Source organism: Oncorhynchus kisutch, linkage group LG15, assembly GCF_002021735.2.
Source record: "Oncorhynchus kisutch isolate 150728-3 linkage group LG15, Okis_V2, whole genome shotgun sequence".
Lineage (NCBI taxonomy): Eukaryota > Metazoa > Chordata > Actinopteri > Salmoniformes > Salmonidae > Oncorhynchus > Oncorhynchus kisutch.
The window spans coordinates 90,912,998-90,936,231 of record NC_034188.2 but is presented as its reverse complement, the minus strand read 5'-3'; the positions used below and the strand labels follow the sequence as shown (position 1 = coordinate 90,936,231).

At 52.8% G+C, this 23,234-nt stretch overlaps 1 protein-coding gene across 2 annotated transcripts in view; it reads right to left on the bottom strand.

The window, feature by feature from the left end:
- The window catches only part of fndc3a (fibronectin type III domain containing 3A), a 158,572-nt gene that overhangs the window by 99,906 nt on the left and 35,432 nt on the right, over positions 1-23,234 (bottom strand). For both annotated transcript variants that reach the window (XM_031791290.1, XM_031791289.1), the window contains exon 3: positions 8,519-8,594. In XM_031791290.1, coding sequence (XP_031647150.1) covers positions 8,519-8,594 — 76 coding nt within the window. The remainder of the gene's footprint in view (positions 1-8,518; positions 8,595-23,234) is intronic.

Genomic DNA, 23,234 nt, shown 5'->3' with positions numbered 1-23,234 from the left:
TTGGCGCTGAGCGTGGGGTGTTGTGTTGGCGCTGAGCGTGGGGTGTTGTGTTGGCGCTGAGCGTGGGGGTGTTGTGTTGGCGCTGAGCGTGGGGTGTTGTGTTGGCGCTGAGCGTGGGGTGTTGTGTTGGCGCTGAGCGTGGGGGTGTTGTGTTGGCGCTGAGCGTGGGGTGTTGTGTTGGCGCTGAGCGTGGGGTGTTGTGTTGGCGCTGAGCGTGGGGTGTTGTGTTGGCGCTGAGCGTGGGGTGTTGTTGTGGCGCTGAGCGTGGGGTGTTGTGTTGGCGCTGAGCGTGGGGTGTTGTGTTGGCGCTGAGCGTGGGGTGTTGTGTTGGCGCTGAGCGTGGGGTGTTGTGTTGGCGCTGAGCGTGGGGTGTTGTGTTGGCGCTGAGCGTGGGGTGTTGTGTTGGCGCTGAGCGTGGGGTGTTGTGTTGGCGCTGAGCGTGGGGTGTTGTGTTGGCGCTGAGCGTGGGGTGTTGTGTTGGCGCTGAGCGTGGGGTGTTGTGTTTGGGCGCTGAGCGTGGGGTGTTGTGTTGGCGCTGAGCGTGGGGTGTTGTGTTGGCGCTGAGCGTGGGGTGTTGTGTTTGGCGCTGAGCGTGGGGTGTTGTGTTGGCGCTGAGCGTGGGGTGTTGTGTTGGCGCTGAGCGTGGGTGTTGTGTTGGCGCTGAGCGTGGGGTGTTGTGTTGGCGCTGAGCGTGGGGTGTTGTGTTGGCGCTGAGCGTGGGGTGTTGTGTTGGCGCTGAGCTTGGGTGTGTGTTGGCGCTGGCGTGGTGTGTTGGTTGGCGCTGAGCGTGGGGTGTTGTGTTGGCGCTGAGCGTGGGGTGTTGTGTTGGCGCTGAGCGTGGGGTGTTGTGTTGGCGCTGAGCGTGGGGTGTTGTGTTGGCGCTGAGCGTGGGGTGTTGTGTTGGCGCTGAGCGTGGGGTGTTGTGTGGCGCTGAGCGTGGGGTGTTGTGTTTGGCGCTTGAGCGTGGGGTGTTGTGTTGGCGCTGAGCGTGGGTGTTGTGTATGGCGCTGAGCATGGTGTGTTGTGTTGGCGCTGAGCGTGGGGTGTTGTTGGTGGCCCGCTGAGCGTGGGGTGTTGTGTTGGCGCTGAGCGTGGGGGTGGTGTGTTGGCGCTGAGCGTAGGGGTGTGTTGTGTTGGCGCTGAGCGTGGGGTGTTGTGTTGGCGCTGAGCGTGGGGATGTTGTGTTGGCGCTGAGCGTGGGGTGTTGTGTTGGCGCTGAGCGTGGGGTGTTGTGTTGGCGCTGAGCGTGGGGTGTTGTGTTTGGCGCTGAGCGTGGGGTGTTGTGTTGGCGCTGAGCGTGGGTGTTGTGTTGGCGCTGAGCGTGGGGTGTTTGTGTTGGCGCTGAGCGTGTGGTGTTGTGTTGGCGCTGAGCGTGGGGTGTGGTGTTGGCGTTGAGCGTGGGGTGTGGTGTTGTGTTGGCGCTGAGCGTGTGGTGTTGTGTTGGCGCTGAGCGTGTGGTGTTGTGTTGACGCTGAGCGTGTGGTGTTGTGTTGGCGCTGAGCGTGTGGTGTTGTGTTGGCGCTGAGCGTGGGGTGTGGTGTTGGCGCTGAGCGTGGGGTGTGGTGTTGGCGCTGAGCGTGGGGTGTTGTGTTGGCGCTGAGCGTGGGGTGTTGTGTTGGCGCTGAGCGTGGGGTGTGGTGTTGGCGCTGAGCGTGGGGTGTGGTGTTGGCGCTGAGCGTGGGGTGTGGTGTTGGCGCTGAGCGTGGGGTGTTGTGTTGGCGCTGAGCGTGGGGTGTGGTGTTGGCGCTGAGCGTGGGGTGTGGTGTTGGCGCTGAGCGTGGGGTGTGGTGTTGGCGCTGAGCGTGGGGTGTGGTGTTGGCGCTGAGCGTGGGGTTGTGGTGTTGGCGCTGAGCGTGGGGTGTTGTGTTGGCGCTGAGCGTGTGGTGTTGTGTTGGCGCTGAGCGTGGGGTGTGGTGTTGGCGCTGAGCGTGGGGTGTGGTGTTGGCGCTGAGCGTGGGGTCTTGTGGCTGTATATGTGTTGTGTTGGCGCTGAGCGTGTGGTGTGGTGTTGTGTTGTATTGGCGCTGTGTGTGTCGTGTCGTGTTAGCACTGCCTGAGTGTCCTTGCCTCCTGCCCACTCGCGGGCCACTGCGGAGGTGGCTCCCTCCATCTCAAACACATACAAACAAGCCGAGACGCACACACAGGCAGCATAATCAATGCAGATGCTGTGAATGGACTGCTGGTGGGCGTGTGGACTTGAATACTAGACCTATTTGAAGATAATAATAAGATTTATTTTAGACAAAGTCTAAAGAAACACGAAATGAAGAAAATGTCGTTTATTTCAGAAGAACAGAATAACATACTCGGAGTTGTCCTTATGTTAGGTCCTGATCTGGCTATGCCACATGGCTGTGGGCTACACTAGTTCATTCAGCAGGATAGATTTGCTTAGGATTCCGTGGCAATGTTCTATATTATTACAGCATGAAGAATGCAATTGAACAAAGCTGAATAAAATAGAAAGGGTATTTTTGTCCAAGCGATTTGACGGAGTGTGGATATTCTGTGTTGATCGGACAACAAAGAAACAGGTATTCCTCTATATTTAATGTAGTTATTCATGTGAAAAAAGTTGCTTGACAGGGTGTGAATTTTCTTTTTTGCGCAGGCTGTACACACACTTCATCAGTCTCTCATTCACAATTTGACAAGCACTTGCTAATGCCTCGCCTAATGCCTCGCCTTCTCGCCGCGTTGGGCCCTTCTCGCCGAGCGCCGCGTTGGGCCCTTCTCGCCGAGCGCCGCGTTGGGCCCTTCTCGCCGAGCGCCGCGTTGGGCCCTTCTCGCCGAGCGCCGCGTTGGGCCCTTCTCGCCGAGCGCCGCGTTGGGCCCTTCTCGCCGAGCGCCGCGTTGGGCCCTTCTCGCCGAGCGCCGCGTTGGGCCCTTCTCGCCGAGCGCCGCGTTGGGCCCTTCTCGCCGAGCGCCGCGTTGGGCCCTTCTCGCCGAGCGCCGCGTTGGGCCCTTCTCGCCGAGCGCCGCGTTGGGCCCTTCTCGCCGAGCGCCACGTTGGGCCCTTCTCGCCGAGCGCCGCGTTGGGCCCTTCTCGCCGAGCGCCGCGTTGGGCCCTTCTCGCCGAGCGCCGCGTTGGGCCCTTCTCGCCGAGCGCCGCGTTGGGCCCTTCTCGCCGAGCGCCGCGTTGGGCCCTTCTCGCCGAGCGCCGCGTTGGGCCCTTCTCGCCGAGCGCCGCGTTGGGCCCTTCTCGCCGAGCGCCGCGTTGGGCCCTTCTCGCCGAGCGCCGCGTTGGGCCCTTCTCGCCGAGCGCCGCGTTGGGCCCTTCTCGCCGAGCGCCGCGTTGGGCCTTCTCGCCGAGCGCCGCGTTGGGCCCTTCTCGCCGAGCGCCGCGTTGGGCCCTTCTCCCTGAGTGCTGCCTGCTCCGAAGCACCTCTCAATCACATGGTTCACATGATCGGGTCTTTCTCACAGGCTACAAGTGAAGACAGACACATCGGGGACACTACTGCGTACGTTCTTATCCAATTCAAAGGTGCATATTCAAGATAAATGGAAGGACTGTCCACATTTACTTTTCGTCAGCCAACAAGATGAGTAGTAGGCCTAGCGAACACCAAAAGCACTAGTCTATGTCAATCTATTATCCCCCATAGTATAAAACTTGACCTATTCTGTGCCAGAAAGAAATATCCTAAACATAGTCTGGGATCTATTGTGTCCCAGACTAATACAACCACAAGCAATAAGGCTGACGCAACAGATCAGAACGTTTAGCTTAAAATGTTGATAAAATATTAGCTATTTCTTCACAGTAGGCGATCAGCATGAATGTTTCCAAAATGCTATCAATTAGCAGGAAAACACCAATTCTCAAATGTGATTATGCATGTGCTGCTTTTATTATAAAAAGTGAATTTTTAATGGTGAAAATGATCTCTTCCCCTAAACTTGAAACTCTCTCGCTGCTTATGTTTACCAGTTAGGCTCTACACCCCTTGTAAAGCGGATTAATGTGATTCCTTTTAAGAAGTCATTTGGCCTCTTTAGTTGTGATACAAACCTTATCCAAACATATAGGCCTGTGGGCTAGGCTACATGAGGTGTGCGTTTATGATTTTGAAAAAAAAAAGGCATGCCCCATTTCTCGCCTGACTGTACCCAACCTGGGCCTCATCACAAGTGATAATACATCAATCACAAGTGATAGGGTAATATTGTCACACATCAAACTATTCTTAATTTAATCTCGTCTTTACATATACTAAATAATATATGCGTGACATTTGTTTTAATTTCAGAATGGACCATTATCACGCACCTGTCTTGAAACAGGAGAAGAGGGGAAAAAAATATTTGTAATCTTTGTAATCTTTTCACTTAAATAGCGAATGGAGGACGCTTTTCCCTTGGTTAATTTTCATGCCAGCCAGGTAGGCTATACTGTTGTAAAGAGAAGCAATGTGCTTAAGATTAGGAAAGTAGAGATATAAATACAGTAGGCCTCCTCTTTTTATTAGAGGCCATCATTCTGTTATCACGCAATTGCATAGCCTATAGAAATGTTGCGTAACATGAGCTCTCATGAAGTGTTTAGATTTTCGATTACATTTGCATCGATGTCAGAGTGATTAGAGGGACAATAGAGTGCTGAGTACCAGGCAGTTAGCAAGTTTGGTAGGCTACTAATGACCATCAGCAGCATCAGAGCTTAGAGAAGCCTAATTACCGTGACTAAACGACCAAGTGGAATTTGACCAGCCTTCATGACACGTGACCGTCGGTGTGGTGGCAATACGGTCAACTGCCCCACCCCCTGTGGTGTGAACATACCCAGCAGGCAGTTTGTGTGTGTGTGTGTGAGATGCGAGTAACGTGTGTTGAGAGGGGGCCCTAAATTGGGAAACTAATTCAAAAATGGCTGCTGGTTATCTCCATGCCCCGAGTGGTGTGCGCGCACACACACACTGCAGCTCCATCAACTCTCGGTCCTTCTCTCTCCCCCATGGGAGCTGTCTAACATCTTAATGGCTATGTTATTTTACTTCTTCTTACCAGATGGTCTCTTCATATTAAGCAGTCCATTAGGTAGTTGGAAACACATTACGTACTTCCAGCTGCTAAAAATACATGAATGAAACACAAATAGATCTGGGAGAGAACGACACACACACACACACACACACACGCACACACACACACACACACACACACCAACCTCCTGGTTTCTCAGCTGTCTCAAATTGCATGGGTAAAACACATACACGAGGAACACACACACACCCCTCCCTCCCTGCTCCATGAGCGGTGAGTCATCCCTCCATTCACGTCACTGAGTAAAGAGACCACTCTGTGACAGAGGGAGCAGTAGGCAGCAGAGCTCCCGCCCCTCCATTAATCCCCTCCCCCTCCACTCCCCTCCCCCACTCTCTCCTCACCCACTCTTTTCTCCCCTCCCCCACCCCCCCCCCCCTCTCCTCCTCCCCCACTCTCCTCTGACACCCAACTCCGCTGACGGAGAGACCACCACCTCTAATCCGACACATCTCTCCTTAGGCTGTCTATTCCTCCATCTCCCCTTCCAGACAATCTTGAGCTCTGTTAAAGAGGGTGAATAGACAGCCTGTCCTGTTAAAGAGGGTGAATAGACAGCCTGTCCTGTTAAAGAGGGTGAATAGACAGCCTGTCCTGTTTAAAGAGGGTGAATAGACAGCCTGTCCTGTTAAAGAGGGTGAATAGACAGCCTGTCCTGTTAAAGAGGGTGAATAGACAGCCTGTCCTGTTAGAGGGTGAATAGACAGCCTGTCCTGTTAAAGAGGGTGAATAGACAGCCTGTCCTGTTAAAGAGGGTGAATAGACAGCCTGTCCTGTTAAAGAGGGTGAATAGACAGCCTGTCCTGTTAAAGAGGGTGAATAGACCAAATCATGAAGAAGCACCTACGTCTGTAATCAGTTATGCCCCCCCCCCCCACCACCACCCAAACCATGGAGCACCTCAGTCATGCCTACCCCCCCACACCCAAACCATGGAGCACCTCAGTCATGCCTACCCCCCACACCCAGACCATGGAGCACCTCAGTCATGCCTACCCCCCACACCCAGACCATGGAGCACCACAGTCATACCCCCCCAAGAGAGAACAGCTACCTCCGGTAAGACGAGGGGCGGAGATCATAATAGCTGGTGAGCGATGTCTAATATTAAGTCTCAAAGTATTACTCGTCTGAGGTAGAGTACCTCATGACGAACCATCCAACAATCAAAGCATCAATACGGGATTAAGACTGAATCCTACTACCCCGGCTCTGATGCCCGTCAGATGTGGCAGGGCTTGCACACTATTACGGACTACAAAGGGAAACCCAGTGACGCGAGCCTACCAGACGAGCCTTTTATGCTGGGGTCGAGGAAAGCAACACTGAAACATGCACGAGAGCACCAGCTGTTCCAGACGACTGTGTGATCACGCTCTCCATAGCAGATGTGAGTAAGATCTTTCAACAGGTCAACATCCACATGTCCGGATTACCAGGACGTGTACTCAGAGCATGTGTGGACCAACTGGCAAGTGTCTTCACTGACATTTTCAACGTCTCTCTGGCCGAGTCGATAATACCTACATGTTTCAAAGACCACCATATTCCCTGTGACAGGCCAGCTCGGGGGAGAGCTCGAGGGAGAGGCCCGGCCCAGAGCTCCAGCTCGGGGGAGAGGCCCGGCCCAGAGCTCCAGCTCAGGGGAGAGGCCCGGCCCAGAGCTCCAGCTCAGGGGAGAGACCTGGCTGGCTAAGGGGAGAGGCCCACCCCAGAGCTCCAGCTCAGTGGAGAGGCCCGGCCCAAAGCTCCAGCTCAGGGGAGAGGCCCGGACCAGAGCTCCAGCTCAGGGGAGAGGCCTGGCTCAGGGGAGAGGCCCGGATCAAAGCTCCAGCTCAGGGGAGAGGCCCGGACCAGAGCTCCAGCTCAGGGGAGAGGCCCGGACCAGAGCTCCAGCTCAAGGGAGAGGCCTGGCTCAGGGGAGAGGCCCGGCCCAGAGCTCCAGCTCGGGGGAGAGGCCTGGCTCAGGGGAGAGGCCCGGCCCAGAGCTCCAGCTCGGGGGAGAGGCCTGGCTCAGGGGAGAGGCCCGGCCCAGAGCTCCAGCTCAGGGGAGAGGCCCATCCCAGAGCTGAAGCTCGGGGGAGAGGCCCGGCACAGATCTCCAGCTCAAGGGAGAGGCCCGGGGGAGAGGCCCGGCACAGATCTCCAGCTCAAGGGAGAGGCCCGGACCAGAGCTCCAGCTCAGGGGAGAGACCTGGCTAAGGGGAGAGGCCCGGCCCAGAGCTCCAGCTCAGGGGAGAGGCCCGGCCCAGAGCTCCAGCTCAGGGGAGAGGCCCGGCCCAGAGCTCCAGCTCAGGGGAGAGGCCCGGCCCAGAGCTCCAGCTCAGGGGAGAGGCCCAGCTCAGGGGAGAAGCCCAGCTCAGGGGAGAGGCCCAGCCCAGAGCTCCAGCTCAGGGGAGAGGCCCGGCCCAGAGCTCCAGCTCAGGGGAGAGGCCCGGACCAAAGCTCCAGCTCAGGGGAGAGGCCCCGGCCCAGAGCTCCAGCTCAGGGGAGAGGCCCGGCCCAGAGCTCCAGCTCAGGGGAGAGGCCCAGCTCAGGGGAGAGGCCCGGCCTAGAGCTCAGGGGAGAGGCCCGGCTCAGGGGAGAGGCCCGGCTCAGGGGAGAGGCCCGGCCCAGAGCTCCAGCTCAGGGGAGAGGCCCGGCCCAGAGCTCCAGCTCAGGGGAGAGGCCCGGCTCAGAGGAGAGGCCCGGCCCAGAGCTCCAGCTCGGGGGAGAGGCTCAGAGCTCCATTAGCCGCAGATTTTGAATTAGAAAATAAATGTTAGTGCATTGATTTGTTCCTTGAATTAAACTGAACCACACCAAATCAGTTCAAAATGAAACGTATCGAATAATCTTGAAAGGGAAAGATGCACATCCCTTGTGTGTGTGTGTGTGTGTGTGCGCGCGTTAGCACATCACAAAGCCTGCCTGCGCTCCTCACACTCTCTGACAGAGCAGAGAGGGATGACTAACAGGGTCTCAACCACATCTCATTCTAACAGACACAGACTCTGTCGCTATAGTGTGACTGCACTACAAACACAGAAAGACACTGCAATTACAGCAAACAGTGATTTGACACGATGATAGTGTATCAGCACACAGCTCGCTCAATCATCTGTCAAATTAAATCAGTCAGACAGAGAGAGCGGGGGATAGCGAGCGAGCAAGAGAGCAAAAGATAGCGAGCGAGAGACATAGCGAGCGAGAGACACAGCGAGCGAGAGACACAGCGAGCGAGAGACACAGCGAGCGAGAGACACAGCGAGCGAGAGACACAGCGACATTTGGGAAGTACTGGGTCATGCTCAGGTCGGAACTATCTGTACTGAATAAGTAAATCTTACATTTTGTTTCCCATTGCAAAACTTAAAACATTTGCCCTAACGAATCACAACCTGTATTAGTGAATAATGGAGCTTTATTGTCCCTTCACCCATCTGTAGGAGAGAACTAAAAAGGAGTACAACTATTTATAGTGTCTTACCTGTGATACACTGAAACTGACCATCCTCTCGCCGTATAGTGAAGGCCTCACCTGGGTTCACCTGCACCAGGATTACCTGTGGAGAGAAACACACATCAAACACCTGTATAATGACATCACACAGGTGTTCACTCGGGCACAACACGAAAAAAAAATAAAAAAATAACATAAGACCGTAAACGGTGAGGGACTACCTGAAATTGTCCGATGAGAAACACTTGTTTTGATTGTCCATTTTAAAATGTTTTTGGTCCCAATGAACTCAACCCTGTTTACAGCCGGGAACAGACTCTTTTACCTGACATGTTACATGGTGATTCAAAATATGAGCCACTGAAAGCTTCTTCAAATCAGTGACAAGTTGGGGGTTAGGTTGGGGTGGGGTTAGGTTGGGGTGGGGGTTAGGTTGGGGTGGGGTGGGGTTAGGTTGGGGTTAGGGTTGGAGCGTTGGACTAGTAACCAGAAGGTTGCAAGTTCAAACCCCCGAGCTGACAAGGTACAAATCTGTTGTTCTGCCCCTGAACAGGCAGTTAACCCACTGTTCCCAGTCCGTCATTGAAAATAAGAATTTGTTCTTAACTGACTTGCCTGGTTAAATAAAGGTAAAATAAAATAAATAAAATAAAAAGGGTTAGGGTTGGGGTTAGGGTTAGGGTCATATGGGGCTGGTTTCCCCAGACACAGATTAGGCTAAACCTAGTCCAGGATAAAATCCCATGGTCAAGAGTGATGTCTTTTTAGTCAGGGCCTAGGCTGGGAATTTCCGGGGTTCTCACCATAAGATATTATGGGTGCCGATACAATAGGTGACAGTGCCTTGCGAAAGTATTCGGCCGCCTGGAACTTTGCGACCTTTTGCCACATTTCAGGCTTCAAACATAAAGATATAAAACTGTATTTTTTTGTGAAGAATCAACAACAAGTGGGACACAATCATGAAGTGGAACGACATTTATTGGATATTTCAAACTTTTTTAACAAATCAAAAACTGAAAAATTGGGCGTGCAAAATTATTCAGCCCCTTTACTTTCAGTGCAGCAAACTCTCTCCAGAAGTTCAGTGAGGATCTCTGAATGATCCAATGTTGACCTAAATGACTAATGATGATAAATACAATCCACCTGTGTGTAATCAAGTCTCCGTATAAATGCACCTGCACTGTGATAGTCTCAGAGGTCCGTTAAAAGCGCAGAGAGCATCATGAAGAACAAGGAACACACCAGGCAGGTCTGAGATACTGTTGTGAAGAAGTTTTGCGTGGAGCCCCAGATCGAGGGAGATTATCAGTGGTCTTGTATGTCTACAATTTTGTTTCTGGTGTCCTTTGACAGCTCTTTGGTCTTTGGTCTTGGCCATAGTGGAGTAGTGGTGTCTTTTATACTGATAGCAAGTTCAAACAGGTGCCATTAATACAGGTAACGAGTGGAGAACAAGGGAGCCTCTTAAAGAAGAAGTTACAGGTCTGTGAGAGCCAGAAATCTTGCTTGCTTACTTATTTTCCACCATAATTAAAAAATCCTACAATGTGATTTTCTGGATTTATTTTCTCATTTTGTCTGTCATAGTTGAAGTGTACCTATGATGAAAATTACAGGCCTCTCATCTTTGTAAGTGGGAGAACTTGCACAATTGGTGGCTGACTTTTTTGCCCCACTGTATGTGTCTTACGCATTTAACCCAACCCCTCTGAATCAGAGAGGGGGGGGGGCTGCCTTAATCAACATCCACGTCTTCGACACGTTGGGGAACAGTGGGTTAACTGCCTTGTTCAGGGGCAGAACCTCACATTTTTACCTTGTCAGCTCGGGGATTAGATAACTTTTTTAACAAATCAAAAACTGAAAAATTGGGCGTGCAAAATTATTCAGCCCCTTTACTTTCAGTGCAGCAAACTCTCTCCAGAAGTTCAGTGAGGATCTCTGAATGATCCAATGTTGACCTAAATGACTAATGATGATAAATACAATCCACCTGTGTGTCATCAAGTCTCCGTATAAATGCACCTGCACTGTGATAGTCTCAGAGGTCCGTTAAAAGCGCAGAGAGCATCATGAAGAACAAGGAACACACCAGGCAGGTCCGAGATACTGTTGTGAAGAAGTTTAAAGCCGGATTTGGATACAAAAAGATTTCCCATGCTTTAAACATCCCAAGGAGCACTGTGCAAGCGATAATATTGAAATGGAAGGAGTATCAGACCACTGCAAATCTACCAAGACCTGGCCGTCCCTCTAAACTTTCAGCTCATACAAGGAGAAGACTGATCAGAGATGCAGCCAAGAGGCCCATGATCACTCTGGATGAACTGCAGAGATCTACAGCTGAGGTGGGAGACTCTGTCCATAGGACAACAATCAGTCGTATATTGCACAAATCTGGCCTTTATGGAAGAGTGGCAAGAAGAAAGCCATTTCTTAAAGATATCCATAAAAAGTGTCGTTTAAAGTTTGCCACAAGCCACCTGGGAGACACACCAAACATGTGGAAGAAGGTGCTCTGGTCAGATGAAACCAAAATGTAACTTTTTGGCAACAATGCAAAACGTTATGTTTGGCGTAAAAGCAACACAGCTCATCACCCTGAACACCACATCCCCACTGTCAAACATGGTGGTGGCAGCATCATGGTTTGGGCCTGCTTTTCTTCAGCAGGGACAGGGAAGATGGTTAAATAAACATATCCAGGTGTTAGAATGGCCAAGTCAAAGTCCAGACCTGAATCCAATCGAGAATCTGTGGAAAGAACTGAAAACTGCTGTTCACAAATGCTCTCCATCCAACCTCACTGAGCTCGAGCTGTTTTGCAAGGAGGAATGGGAAAAACTGTCAGTCTCTCGATGTGCAAAACTGATAGAGACATACCCCAAGCGACTTACAGCTGTAATCGCAGCAAAAGGTGCCGCTACAAAGTATTAACTTAAGGGGGCTGAATAATTTTGCACGCCTAATTTTTCAGTTTTTGATTTGTTAAAAAAGTTTGAAATATCCAATAAATGTCGTTCCACTTCATGATTGTGTCCCACTTGTTGTTGATTCTTCACAAAAAAATACAGTTTTATATCTTTATGTTTGAAGCCTGAAATGTGGCAAAAGGTCGCAAAGTTCAAGGGGGTCGAATACTTTCGCAAGGCACTGTAGATCTGAGTCCGCGCGCCGATCTGAGTCAGCGCGCCGATCTGATTCTCTGTTTTACTTGTTCACAGTGGGTTGTTTCATAGGGAACTGTCGGAGGTGTTAAATTCTCTGTTTTGTTCACAGTGGGTTGTTTCATAGGGAACTGTCCGAGGTGTTAAATTCTCTGTTTTGTTCACAGTGGGTTGTTTACGTCTCTACATGAAGACCGTTCTAAAACCTGGCCCGTCTCTACGTGACGACCTGGCCCGTCTCTACGTGACGACCTGGCCCGTCTCTACGTGACGACCGTTCTAAAACCTGGCCCGTCTCTACATGACGACCTGGCCCGTCTCTACGTGACGACCGTTCTAAAACCTGGCCCGTCTCTACATGACGACCAGGCCCGTCTCTACGTGACGACCGTTCTAAAACCTGGCCCGTCTCTACATGACGACCATTCTAAAACCTGGCCCGTCTCTACATGACGACCTGGCCCGTCTCTACATGACGACCTGGCCCGTCTCTACGTGACGACCGTTCTAAAACCTGGACGGGCCAGGTTTTAGAACGGTCTTCATGTAGAGACGGGCCAGGTCTTCATGTAGAGACGGGCCAGGTTTTAGAACGGTCTTCATGTAGAGACGGGCCAGGTTTTAGAACGGTCTTCATGTAGAGACGGAAACAACCCACTGTAAACAAAACGGAGAATTTAACACCTCCGACAGTTCCCTATGAAACAACCCACTGACCAAAACAGAGAATCAGATCGGTTCTACTTGTTCACAGTGGGTTGTTTCATAGGGAACTGTCGGAGGTGTTAAATTCTCTGTTATTTAATTTATTTAATTTATGAAACAACCCACTGTAAACAAAACAGAACGGTGAATGTATCCTCCTGTCATCTCATTACAGACAGGAAGATTCCCTTCTTTCTCATAGCATTACACTTATTCTCCCCCCCCCCTCACCCCACCCTGACCATTAGAGACCCATAACGGTGAGCCCAGCACGCACGCACACAGGCATGCAGGACACCAGACTGATACAAAGAGAAAGGGAGGGGGGGGGGAGTGGGGGAGGTAGATTCAGTTCTGACGCGTGGAACAACGTCACTTCGGGCAGACAGCGCTGAGGACTCAGGAAGAGAGGAGAGGGAGAATCAGTGTTCTGGTCACTATGGGGCTCTGGTCAAAATGTAGTGCACTATACAGGGAATGGGATACGGTTTTTTGAGGGTGCGACCTATGACTCAGTCACTCCACTGTCATTTTATAACACACTGGCTGAGCTCATGACACGTCTCCCTTCTCTCTGACGTGTCAAATAAACCCCTAGGTCTCAATGTCTGTCTGCTTAAAGCAGCGCAGAGTATCAATTCTGGTCTAGGATCACTTTTTCCTAAGATACATGCTACTGTACATACCATTTTCCTTCCAAATGATATACTGCCTATACACACACACACGTATTTGTATTGTAGATTTATTAAATTGTACTCATTAACCTTTTTTAAAATGTATTTTGTACTTTTGTTGTGTATTTGTTGTGTATTTGCTGTGTATTTGTTGTGTATTTGTTGTGTATTTGCTGTGTACTTGCTGTGTACTTGCTGTGTATTTGCTGTGTATTTGCTGTGTACTTGCTGTGTACTTGCTGTGTATTTGTTGTGTATTTGTTGTGTATTTGCTGTGTATTTGCTGTGTAGTTGCTGTGTAGTTGCTGTGTTTTAGCTGTGTATTTGCTGTGTATTTGCTGTGTACTTGCTGTGTATTTGCTGTGTATTTGCTGTGTACTTGCTGTGTATTTGCTGTGTACTTGCTGTGTATTTGCTGTGTATTTGCTGTGTATTTGCTGTGTATTTGTTGTGTATTTGCTGTGTATTTGCTGTGTACTTGCTGTGTATTTGCAAGACAATCTACTGTTGGAGCGAGTAACATAAGCATTTGGCCGCACCTGCTGTTAACACCAAAGCTTTGTTTGCAGTCAATAAACTTTGATTTGATTAGAATTCTAAAAGAACAAGTTGTTGGGTAATAACCGTATCTATCAGACAAAAGTGAGATATGAAAAGATTAGGTGAGATATTGATTAAACTAAAGAGGAAGCTACAAGCTAACCCTGCAAGCCTGGTCACTAAGAAAGGCTTGAGTCTAAAATGGCTCCCTGATATCACCTAGTCCAATCCTTTTCATCAGGGCTTATATGGCACTGTTTATAGTAGTGGTCGGCTGATGGCCGATTAATTAGGGCCGAATTCAAGTTTTCATAACAATCAGAAATATTTTTTATATATATATATTTTTTACAACTTCATTTAATCTTTATTTAACCAGGCAAGTCAGGTTAAGAACACATTCTTATTTTCAATGACGGCCTGGGAACGGTGGGCTTTACTGCCTCGTTCAGGGGCGGAACGACAGATTTTTACCTTGTCAGCTCGGGGATTCAATCTTGCAACCTTTCAGTTAACTAGTCCAACGCTCTAACCACCTGCCTCTCATTGCACTCCACGAGGAGCCTGCCTGTTACGCGAATGCAGTAAGCCAAGGTAAGTTGCTAGCTAGCATTAAACTTATCTTGTAAAAAACAATCAATCAATCATAATCACTAGTTAACTACACATGGTTGATGATATTACTAGTTTATCTAGCGTGTCCTGCGTTGCATATAATCGATGCGGTGCGTATTCGCGAAAAAGGACTGTCCTTGCTCCAACGTGTACCTAACCACAAAAATCAATGCCTTTCTTAAAATCAATACACAGAAGTATATATTTTTAAACCTGCATATTTAGTTAAAATAAATCCAGGTTAGCAGGCAATATTAACCAGGTGAAATTGTGTCACTTCTCTTGCGTTCATTGCACCCAGAGTCAGTGTATATGCAACATTTCGGGCCGCCTAATTGGCCAGAATGTTATGTAATTATGACATAACATTGAAGGCTGTGCAATGTAACAGGAATATTTAGACTGATGGATGCCACCCGTTAGATAAAATACGGAACGGTTCTGTAATTCACTGAAATAATAAACGTTTTGCTTTCGAGATGATAGTTTCCGGATTCGACCATATTAATGACCTAAAGCTCGTATTTCTGTGTGTTATTATGTTATAACTAAGTCTATGATTTGATAGCGCAGCCTGCCTGACTGAGCGATGGTAGGCACCAGCAGGCTCGTAAGCATTCATTCAAAAGGCAATTTTGTGCATTTTGCCAGCAGTTCTTCGTTGTGCTTCAAGCATTGCGCTGTTTATGACTTCAAGCCCATCAACTCCCGAGATTAGGCTGGTGTAACCGATGTGAAATGGCTAGCTAGTTAGCGGGGTGCGCGCTAATAGCATTTCAAACGTCACTCGCTCTGAGCCTTCTAGTAGTTCTTCCCCTTGCTCTGCATGGGTAACGCTGCTTCGAGGGTGGCTGTTGTCGTTGTGTTCCTGGTTCGAGCTCAGGTAGGATTGAGGAGAGGGACGGAAGCTGTATTCTTACACTGGCAATAGTATAGTGCCTATAAAAACATCCAATAGTCAAAGGTATATGAAATACAAATGGTATAGAAAGATATAGTCCTATAATTCTTATAATAACTACAACCTAAAACTTCTTACCTGGGAATATTGCAGACTCATGTTAAAAGGAAACACCAGCTTTCATATGTTCTCATGTTCTGAGCAAGGAACTTAAACGTTAGCTTTCTTACGTGGCACATATTGCACTTTTACTTTCTTCTCCAACACTTTGTTTTGCATTATTTAAACAAATTGAACATGTTTCATTATTTATTTGAGGCTAAATTGATTTTATAGATGTATTATATTAAGTTAAAATAAGTGTTCATTCAGTAATGTTGTAATTGTCATTATTACAAATACATTCCGTAATATTAATCGGTACCGGCTTTTTTTGGTCCTCCAATAATCGGTATCAGTGAAGAAAAATCATAATCGACCGACCTCAACTTCATAGTAAACAAGGTTCCAACTTATCAAAGCCACTCCCCCCCACTCTCCTCCATAAGCCACTCCCCCCCACTCTCCTCCATAAGCCACTCCCCCCACTCCTCCATAAGCCACTCCCCCCCTCTCCTCCATAAGCCACTCCCCCCCTCTCCTCCATAAGCCACTCCCCCCTCCCTCCATAAGCCACTCCCCCCTCCCCTCCATAAGCCACTCCCCCCTCTCCTCCATAAGCCACTCCCCCCTCTCCTCCATAAGCCACTCCCCCCTCTCCTCCATAAGCCACTCCCCCCACTCCTCCATAAGCCACTCCCCCCCCTCCTCCATAAGCCACTCCCCCCTCCCCTCCATAACCCACTCCCCCCTCCCCTCCATAAGCCACTCCCCCCCTCCCCTCCATAACCCACTCCCCCCTCCCCTCCATAAGCCACTCCCCCCCTCTCCTCCATAAGCCACTCCCCCCTCTCCTCCATAAGCCACTCCCCCCCTCTCCTCCATAAGCCACTCCCCCCCTCTCCTCCATAAGCCACACCCCCCCTCTCCTCCATAAGCCACTCCCCCCCTCTCCTCCATAAGCCACTCCCCCCCCTCTCCTCCATAAGCCAGTCCCCCCCTCTCCTCCATAAGCCACTCCCCCCCCTCTCCTCCATAAGCCACTCCCCCTCTCCTCCATAAGCCACTCCCCCTCTCCTCCATAAGCCACTCCCCCTCTCCTCCATAAGCCACTCCCCCCCCTCCTCCATAAGCCACCCCCCCCCTCCATAAGCCACCCCCCCCTCCCTCCATAAGCCACTCCCCCTCTCCTCCATAAGCCACTCCCCCCCTCTCCTCCATAAGCCACTCCCCCCCTCTCCTCCATAAGCCACTCCCCCCCTCTCCTCCATAAGCCACTCCCCCCTCCTCCATAAGCCACTCCCCCCTCTCCTCCATAAGCCACTCCCCCCTCTCCTCCATAAGCCACTCCCCCCTCTCCTTATATGGCTCTGTTTAAAGCACTGCTCTTTACAGTAAATAGGGTTCAAATTTTAGGACACAAACAAAAGCTTCTATATCAAACTACGCAGGCTTCTGATTTTCAACTTCCCTCGCTTTAATTTCAAAAGATTTACATTTCAGAAAACAAACTACAGGTCTAGTTTCAATCAGAAGTAAACATTTCAGAAAAAAGCATTTTTAATTCCACATGCCAAATCCTCTAGTCTCCAATCTCCCCTCAATAAGCCACTCCCCTCTATAAGCCACTCCCCTCTAAAACCTTCTGATCTTATCGAGTCAACAAGATATGCTGTAACGAGTGTAATTAGCCTTACTGTGTAAGTGCTACTCTGTGTAGATGTGTGTGTTGTATCTGTGTGTCTGGTTAGTTAGAGACCCTACCTCGCTCTTGTGGAGATCTCTGCCATCATAGAAGCTGTGAGTCTCCCAGGGCATAGGGCTCTGTCTGAGGAGGATCCTCTCGGTCTCTCCCTGGCTCTGTGCCTGCACTGCATTCAGCATCACCTCCATGTCCACAGACTCACTCCCTTTCATGAACTCAGCTCAGACTGAGATGGACTACCCCTTTCACTGCCTGCCACAGTGTGTCACGCACACGCACACACACCCTCTCACGGTGTCACGCACACAGATGTTGTTCACACGCCCACACAGGCAAGCAGCGACAGCATGATAGGAGGGTCTGGGTAGGTGGCTAATTGAATCAAAGTCAAGGCCCTCCCCATTGGTGGAGGGGGACGGGGGGCGGGGGGGGGGACCATGACGTGTGTGTGTGTGTGTTTGTTTGCTTGCTTTCTACTTCCCGTGTGAAGCTACCAGCTGGCTTTCTTTCCCACCCTACCACCTCCCTACCCTACCATCCTTTCACCAATGACAGCACAGTTCACACCTCTCATCTCACTAATGACAACACTCTCCTCTCTCTCCTACGGTAGCCCTCTCTGTGTCTCTCTCTCCTACGGTAGCCCTCTCTGTGTCTTTCTCTCTCCTACGGTAGCCCTCTCTGTGTCTCTCTCTCCTACGGTAGCCCTCTCTGTGTCTTTCTCTCTCCTACGGTAGCCCTCTCTGTGTCTCTCTCTCCCCTACGGTAGCCCTCTCTGTGTCTCTCTCTCCTACGGTAGCCTTCTCTCTGTGTCTCTCTCGCTCTCCTACGGTAGCCCTCTCTGTGTCTTTCTCTCTCCTACGGTAGCCCTCTCTGTGTCTTTCTCTCTCCTACGGTAGCCCTCTCTGTGTCTTTCTCTCTCCTACGGTAGCCCTCTCTGTGTCTCTCTCTCCCCTACGGTAGCCCTCTCTGTGTCTCTCTCTCTCCTACGGTAGCCCTCTCTGTGTCTCTCTCTCCCCTACGGTAGCCCTCTCTGGGTCTCTCGCTCTCCCACGGTGGCCCTCTCTGGGTCTCTCGCTCTCCCACGGTGGCCCTCTCTGTGTCTGTCGCTCTCTCCCACGGTAGCCCTCTCTGTGTCTGTCGCTCTCTCCCACGGTAGCCCTCTCTGTGTCTGTCGCTCTCTCCCACGGTAGCCCTCTCTGTGTCTGTCGCTCTCTCCCACGGTAGCCCTCTCTGTGTCGCTCTCTCCCACGCTAGCCCTCTCTGTGTCGCTCTCTCCCACGCTAGCCCTCTCTGGGTCTCTCGCTCTCTCCTACGGTAGCCCTCTCTGGGTCTCTCTCTCTGCTACGGTAGCCCTCTCTCTGTCTCTCTCTCTGCTACGGTAGCCCTCTCTCTGCTACGGTAGCCCTCTCTCTGCTACGGTAGCCCTCTCTCTGCTACGGTAGCCCTCTCTCTGCTACGGTAGCCCTCTCTCTGCTACGGTAGCCCTCTCTCTGCTACGGTAGCCCTCTCTCTGCTACGGTAGCCCTCTCTCTGCTACGGTAGCCCTCTCTCTGCTACGGTAGCCCTCTCTCTGCTACGGTAGCCCTCTCTCTGCTACGGTAGCCCTCTCTCTGCTACGGTAGCCCTCTCTCTGCTACGGTAGCCCTCTCTCTGCTACGGTAGCCCTCTCTCTGCTACGGTAGCCCTCTCTCTGCTACGGTAGCCCTCTCTCTGCTACGGTAGCCCTCTCTCTGCTACGGTAGCCCTCCTGTGTCCCTCTCCCCTACGGTAGCCCTCTCTCTGCTACGGTAGCCCTCTCTCTGCTATGGTAGCCCTCTCTCTGCTACGGTAGCCCTCTCTCTGCTACGGTAGCCCTCTCTCTGCTACGGTAGCCCTCTCTCTGCTACGGTAGCCCTCTCTCTGCTACGGTAGCCCTCTCTCTGCTACGGTAGCCCTCTCTCTGCTACGGTAGCCCTCTCTCTGCTACGGTAGCCCTCTCTCTGCTACGGTAGCCCTCTCTCTGCTACGGTAGCCCTCTCTCTGCTACGGTAGCCCTCTCTCTGCTACGGTAGCCCTCTCTCTGCTACGGTAGCCCTCCTGTGTCCCTCTCCCCTACGGTAGCCCTCGCTCTCTCTCTGTGTCTCTCTCGCTCTCTCTGTGTGTTTCTCTCTCTCCTACGGTAGCTCTCTCTGTGTTTCTCTCTCTCCCACGGTAGCCCTTTCGGTCTCTCTCCTACGGTAGCTCTCTCGCTCTCTCTGCGTTTCTCTCCTACGGTAGCCCTCTCTGTGTTTCTCTCTCTCCTACGGTAGCCCTCTCGGTGTCCCTCTCGCCTACGGTAGCCCTCTCGGTGTCCCTCTCGCCTACGGTAGCCCTCTCGCCTACGGTAGCTCTCTCTGTGTTTCCCTCTCTCCCACGGTAGCACTCTCTCTCTCTGCTACGGTAGTCTGTCTGTCTGTCTGTCTCTCTCTTCTCTCTCCTCTCTCTCCTCTCTCCTCCCTCTCTCTCTCTCTCTCTCTCTCCCCCCCTCTCTCTCTCCCTCCCTCCCTCCCTCCCTCCTACGGTAGCTCTGACTCTCTCTCTGTGTCTCTCTCTCCTATGGTAGCCCTCTGTGTGTCTCTTACTTACTGTTGCCCGCATCTCTCTCATTCAGGCGTCGCTGTTCTCACGATCTCAGAAAGAAAAAGGACGACCGACCCCCGGGCAGCACTCCAGGGTCTCAGAGACCCTCTCCTCTCCCACCTCACCCAGCCTTCATCACCTGCGACACCGCCACATCGGGCCTCAGCGAACCTAGACGCCTGTCCTCGTTTTACTCCCTCCACGGACCCCCCCCCTCCCCCTTCACGCCGCCACACCGAGCCCAGGGAGGAGAAGCCCCTGCCAGAGAGAGGACTGGTGCAGCAGCAGGGGGGGCTGTGATGGGGGCAGATGGATAGATGGACCAGGTTTTCTGGCTTGGTTTCTGCTCAGCGCTGGCTGGCTCCCTTGAGGTAATCTCTCTGTATAGCGTAGCTATGGCTGCAGCGTTAGTGCTCACAGGAGGTCTCTATCGTGGCGTGATGCCCATGTTTGTTTGCACAGACAGTACCCTGCTCGGCTCTGCCTCCTCTGTTCCACAACGCCACTGTGGCGCTTTCGCTCTCCCCTCCCCCTCACCCTAGCTCCCAGTCTCCCTTTCTCCTGCCTCAGGCTCCAGCACAGCAGCCCGTCTCCACGGTAACCCCTTCAACAAATAAGTCGCGGTGATGTCCGATCACCACAACCGTCACGGAGAGAGTGAAACGACAGATTATGCCCAGGCAGCCTGCGCCGCTGTCCTCTGATCTACAGTAAAGAAAGGGGATAGGAGGATGACAACAAGGATAGAGAGGAGATTCTTAGATGGTAGAACGGGATAAAGGCTCCTGAATTGTCTCTTGATATCCCTCGCTCTCTACCTCTCTGTGTGCTACAGGGTTTGCTATCTCCCTCCCTCCTTCCCTTCCTCCCTGTCTGTCTGTCAGTGACTGCGCTTGCGTGTCTGCTACTCCATGGTTCTCTTTGTTATGATGTTTCATTTATATCCTTTCAAAATATATGTACAAAAATGTTTTACTAAAACCACCCGCGGGCCGGCCGTATGTTTGACAACCCTGCTCTACCACCAATCAGGGGGCTCCTTTGTTCAGCCTGCCTTCACCGCGACAACAATGGCTTAAGATAAGGAACTGAGTAGAGCAAACGACCCTGAGCCTGACATGCACAATATTACTCCCCCTCACCTCCCTCTCGGTTACCTCTCTCCCTCCGTCTCTCTCCATCCCTCCTCCCCCATTCACAGAGCAAAACACTGTACACCTATTAATAACGTGACTGATGTGTGAGGGGACGAGGCGGTGGGAGGTGGCTAGAGGGGACGAGGCGGTGGTGGGAGGTGGCTAGAGGGGACGAGGCGGTGGTGGGAGGTGGCTAGAGGGGACGAGGCGGTGGTGGGAGGTGGCTAGAGGGGACGAGGCGGTGGTGGGAGGTGGCTAGAGGGGACGAGGCGGTGGTGGGAGGTGGCTAGAGGGGACGAGGCGGTGGTGGGAGGTGGCTAGAGGGGACGAGGCGGTGGTGGGAGGTAGCTAGAGGGGACGAGGCGGTGGTGGGAGGTGGCTAGAGGGGACGAGGCGGTGGTGGGAGGTGGCTAGAGGGGACGAGGCGGCGGTAGAGGAGACGAGGCGGTGGTGGGAGGTGGCTAGAGGGGACGAGGCGGCGGCTAGAGGGGACGAGGCGGTGGTGGGAGGTGGCTAGAGGGGACGAGGCGGCAGGTAGAGGAGACGAGGCGGTGGTGGGAGGTGGCTAGAGGGGACGAGGCGGCGGCTAGAGGGGACGAGGCGGTGGTGGGAGGTGGCGGCTAGAGGAGACGAGGCGGTGGGAGGTGGCTAGAGGGGACGAGGCGGTGCTGGGAGGTGGCTAGAGGGGACGAGGCGGTGGGAGGTGGCTAGAGGGGACGAGGCGGTGGGAGGTGGCTAGAGGGGACGAGGCGGTGGTGGGAGGTGGCTAGAGGGGACGAGGCGGTGGTGGGAGGTGGCTAGAGGGGACGAGGCGGTGGTGGGAGGTGGCTAGAGGGGACGAGGCGGTGGTGGGAGGTGGCTAGAGGAGACGAGGCGGCGGCTAGAGGAGACGAGGCGGTGGGAGGTGGCTAGAGGAGACGAGGCGGTGGGAGGTGGCTAGCGGAGACGAGGCGGCGGCTAGCGGAGACGAGGCGGCGGCTAGAGGAGACGGGGAGGCGGCTAGAGGAGACGGGGAGGCGGCTAGAGGAGACGGGGAGGCGGCTAGAGGAGACGGGGAGGCGGCTAGAGGAGACGGGGAGGTGGCTAGAGGAGACGGGGAGGCGGCTAGAGGAGACGGGGAGGCGGCTAGAGGAGACGGGGAGGTGGCTAGAGGAGACGGGGAGGTGGCTAGAGGAGACGGGGAGGTGGCTAGAGGAGACGGGGAGGTGGCTAGAGGAGACGGGGAGGTGGCTAGAGGAGACGGGGAGGTGGCTAGAGGAGACGGGGAGGTGGCTAGAGGAGACGGGGAGGTGCTGGGAGGTGGCTAGAGGAGACGAGGCGGTGCTGGGAGGTGGCTAGAGGAGACGAGGCGGTGCTGGGAGGTGGCTAGAGGAGACGAGGAGGTGGTGGGAGGTGGCTAGAGGAGACGAGGAGGTGGTGGGAGGTGGCTAGAGGAGACGAGGAGGTGGTGGGAGGTGGCTAGAGGAGACGAGGAGGTGGTGGGAGGTGGCTAGAGGAGACGAGGAGGTGGTGGGAGGTGGCTAGAGGAGACGAGGAGGTGGTGGGAGGTGGCTAGAGGAGACTAGGTGGTGGCTAGAGGAGACGAGGCGGTGGGAGGTGGCTAGAGGAGACAAGGCAGTGGGAGGTGGCTAGAGGAGACGAGGAGGTGGCTAGAGGAGACGAGGAGGTGGTGGGAGGTGGCTAGAGGAGACGAGGTGGTGGGAGGTCCAGACGACACAAACAAACATCTGAATGAAAATAACATTTGGTATCTATGGTGTCTAGCATCTCCATATTCCGAAGTTCACAGACCATGAAACGCGCCCCCCCCCCCCCACAAAACAAACCACTCCAGGCAGCGTTCCGTCAGCTAGCTGCCGCGCAGCGAACGTCCGTCAGCTAGCTGCCGCGCCGCTAACGTCCGTCAGCTAGCTGCCGCGCCGCTAACGTCCGTCAGCTAGCTGCCGCGCCGCTAACGTCCGTCAGCTAGCTGCCGCGCCGCTAACGTCCGTCAGCTAGCTGCCGCGCCGCTAACGTCCGTCAGCTAGCTGCCGCGCCGCTAACGTCCGTCAGCTAGCTGCCGCGCCGCTAACGTCCGTCAGCTAGGTCTCAAATCTCTCAGCTTTAACTCTAGGCCTGTAGTTTCAGTGGAAAATAATAGACTCTGAAACACAACTGTCAGTCTGTTTCTGTCTGTCTGTCTGTTTGACTGTCTGTTTCTGTCTGTCTGTCTGTTTGACTGTCTGTTTCTGTCTGTTTGTTTGACTGTCTGTTTCTGTCTGTCTGTTTCTGTCTGTCTGTTTCTGTCTGTCTGTCTCTGTCTCTGTCTGTCTGCGTCTCTGTCTGTCTGTCTGTCTGCGTCTCTGTCTGTCTGTCTGTCTGCATCTCTGTCTGTCTGTCTGCGTCTCTGTCTGTCTGTCTGTCTGCGTCTCTGTCTGTCTGTCTGTCTGCGTCTCTGTCTGTCTGTCTGTCTGCGTCTCTGTCTGTCTGTCTGTCTGCGTCTCTGTCTGTCTGTCTGTCTGCGTCTCTGTCTGTCTGTCTGTCTGCGTCTCTGTCTGTCTGTCTGTCTGCGTCTCTGTCTGTCTGTCTGTCTGCGTCTATCTGTCTGTCTG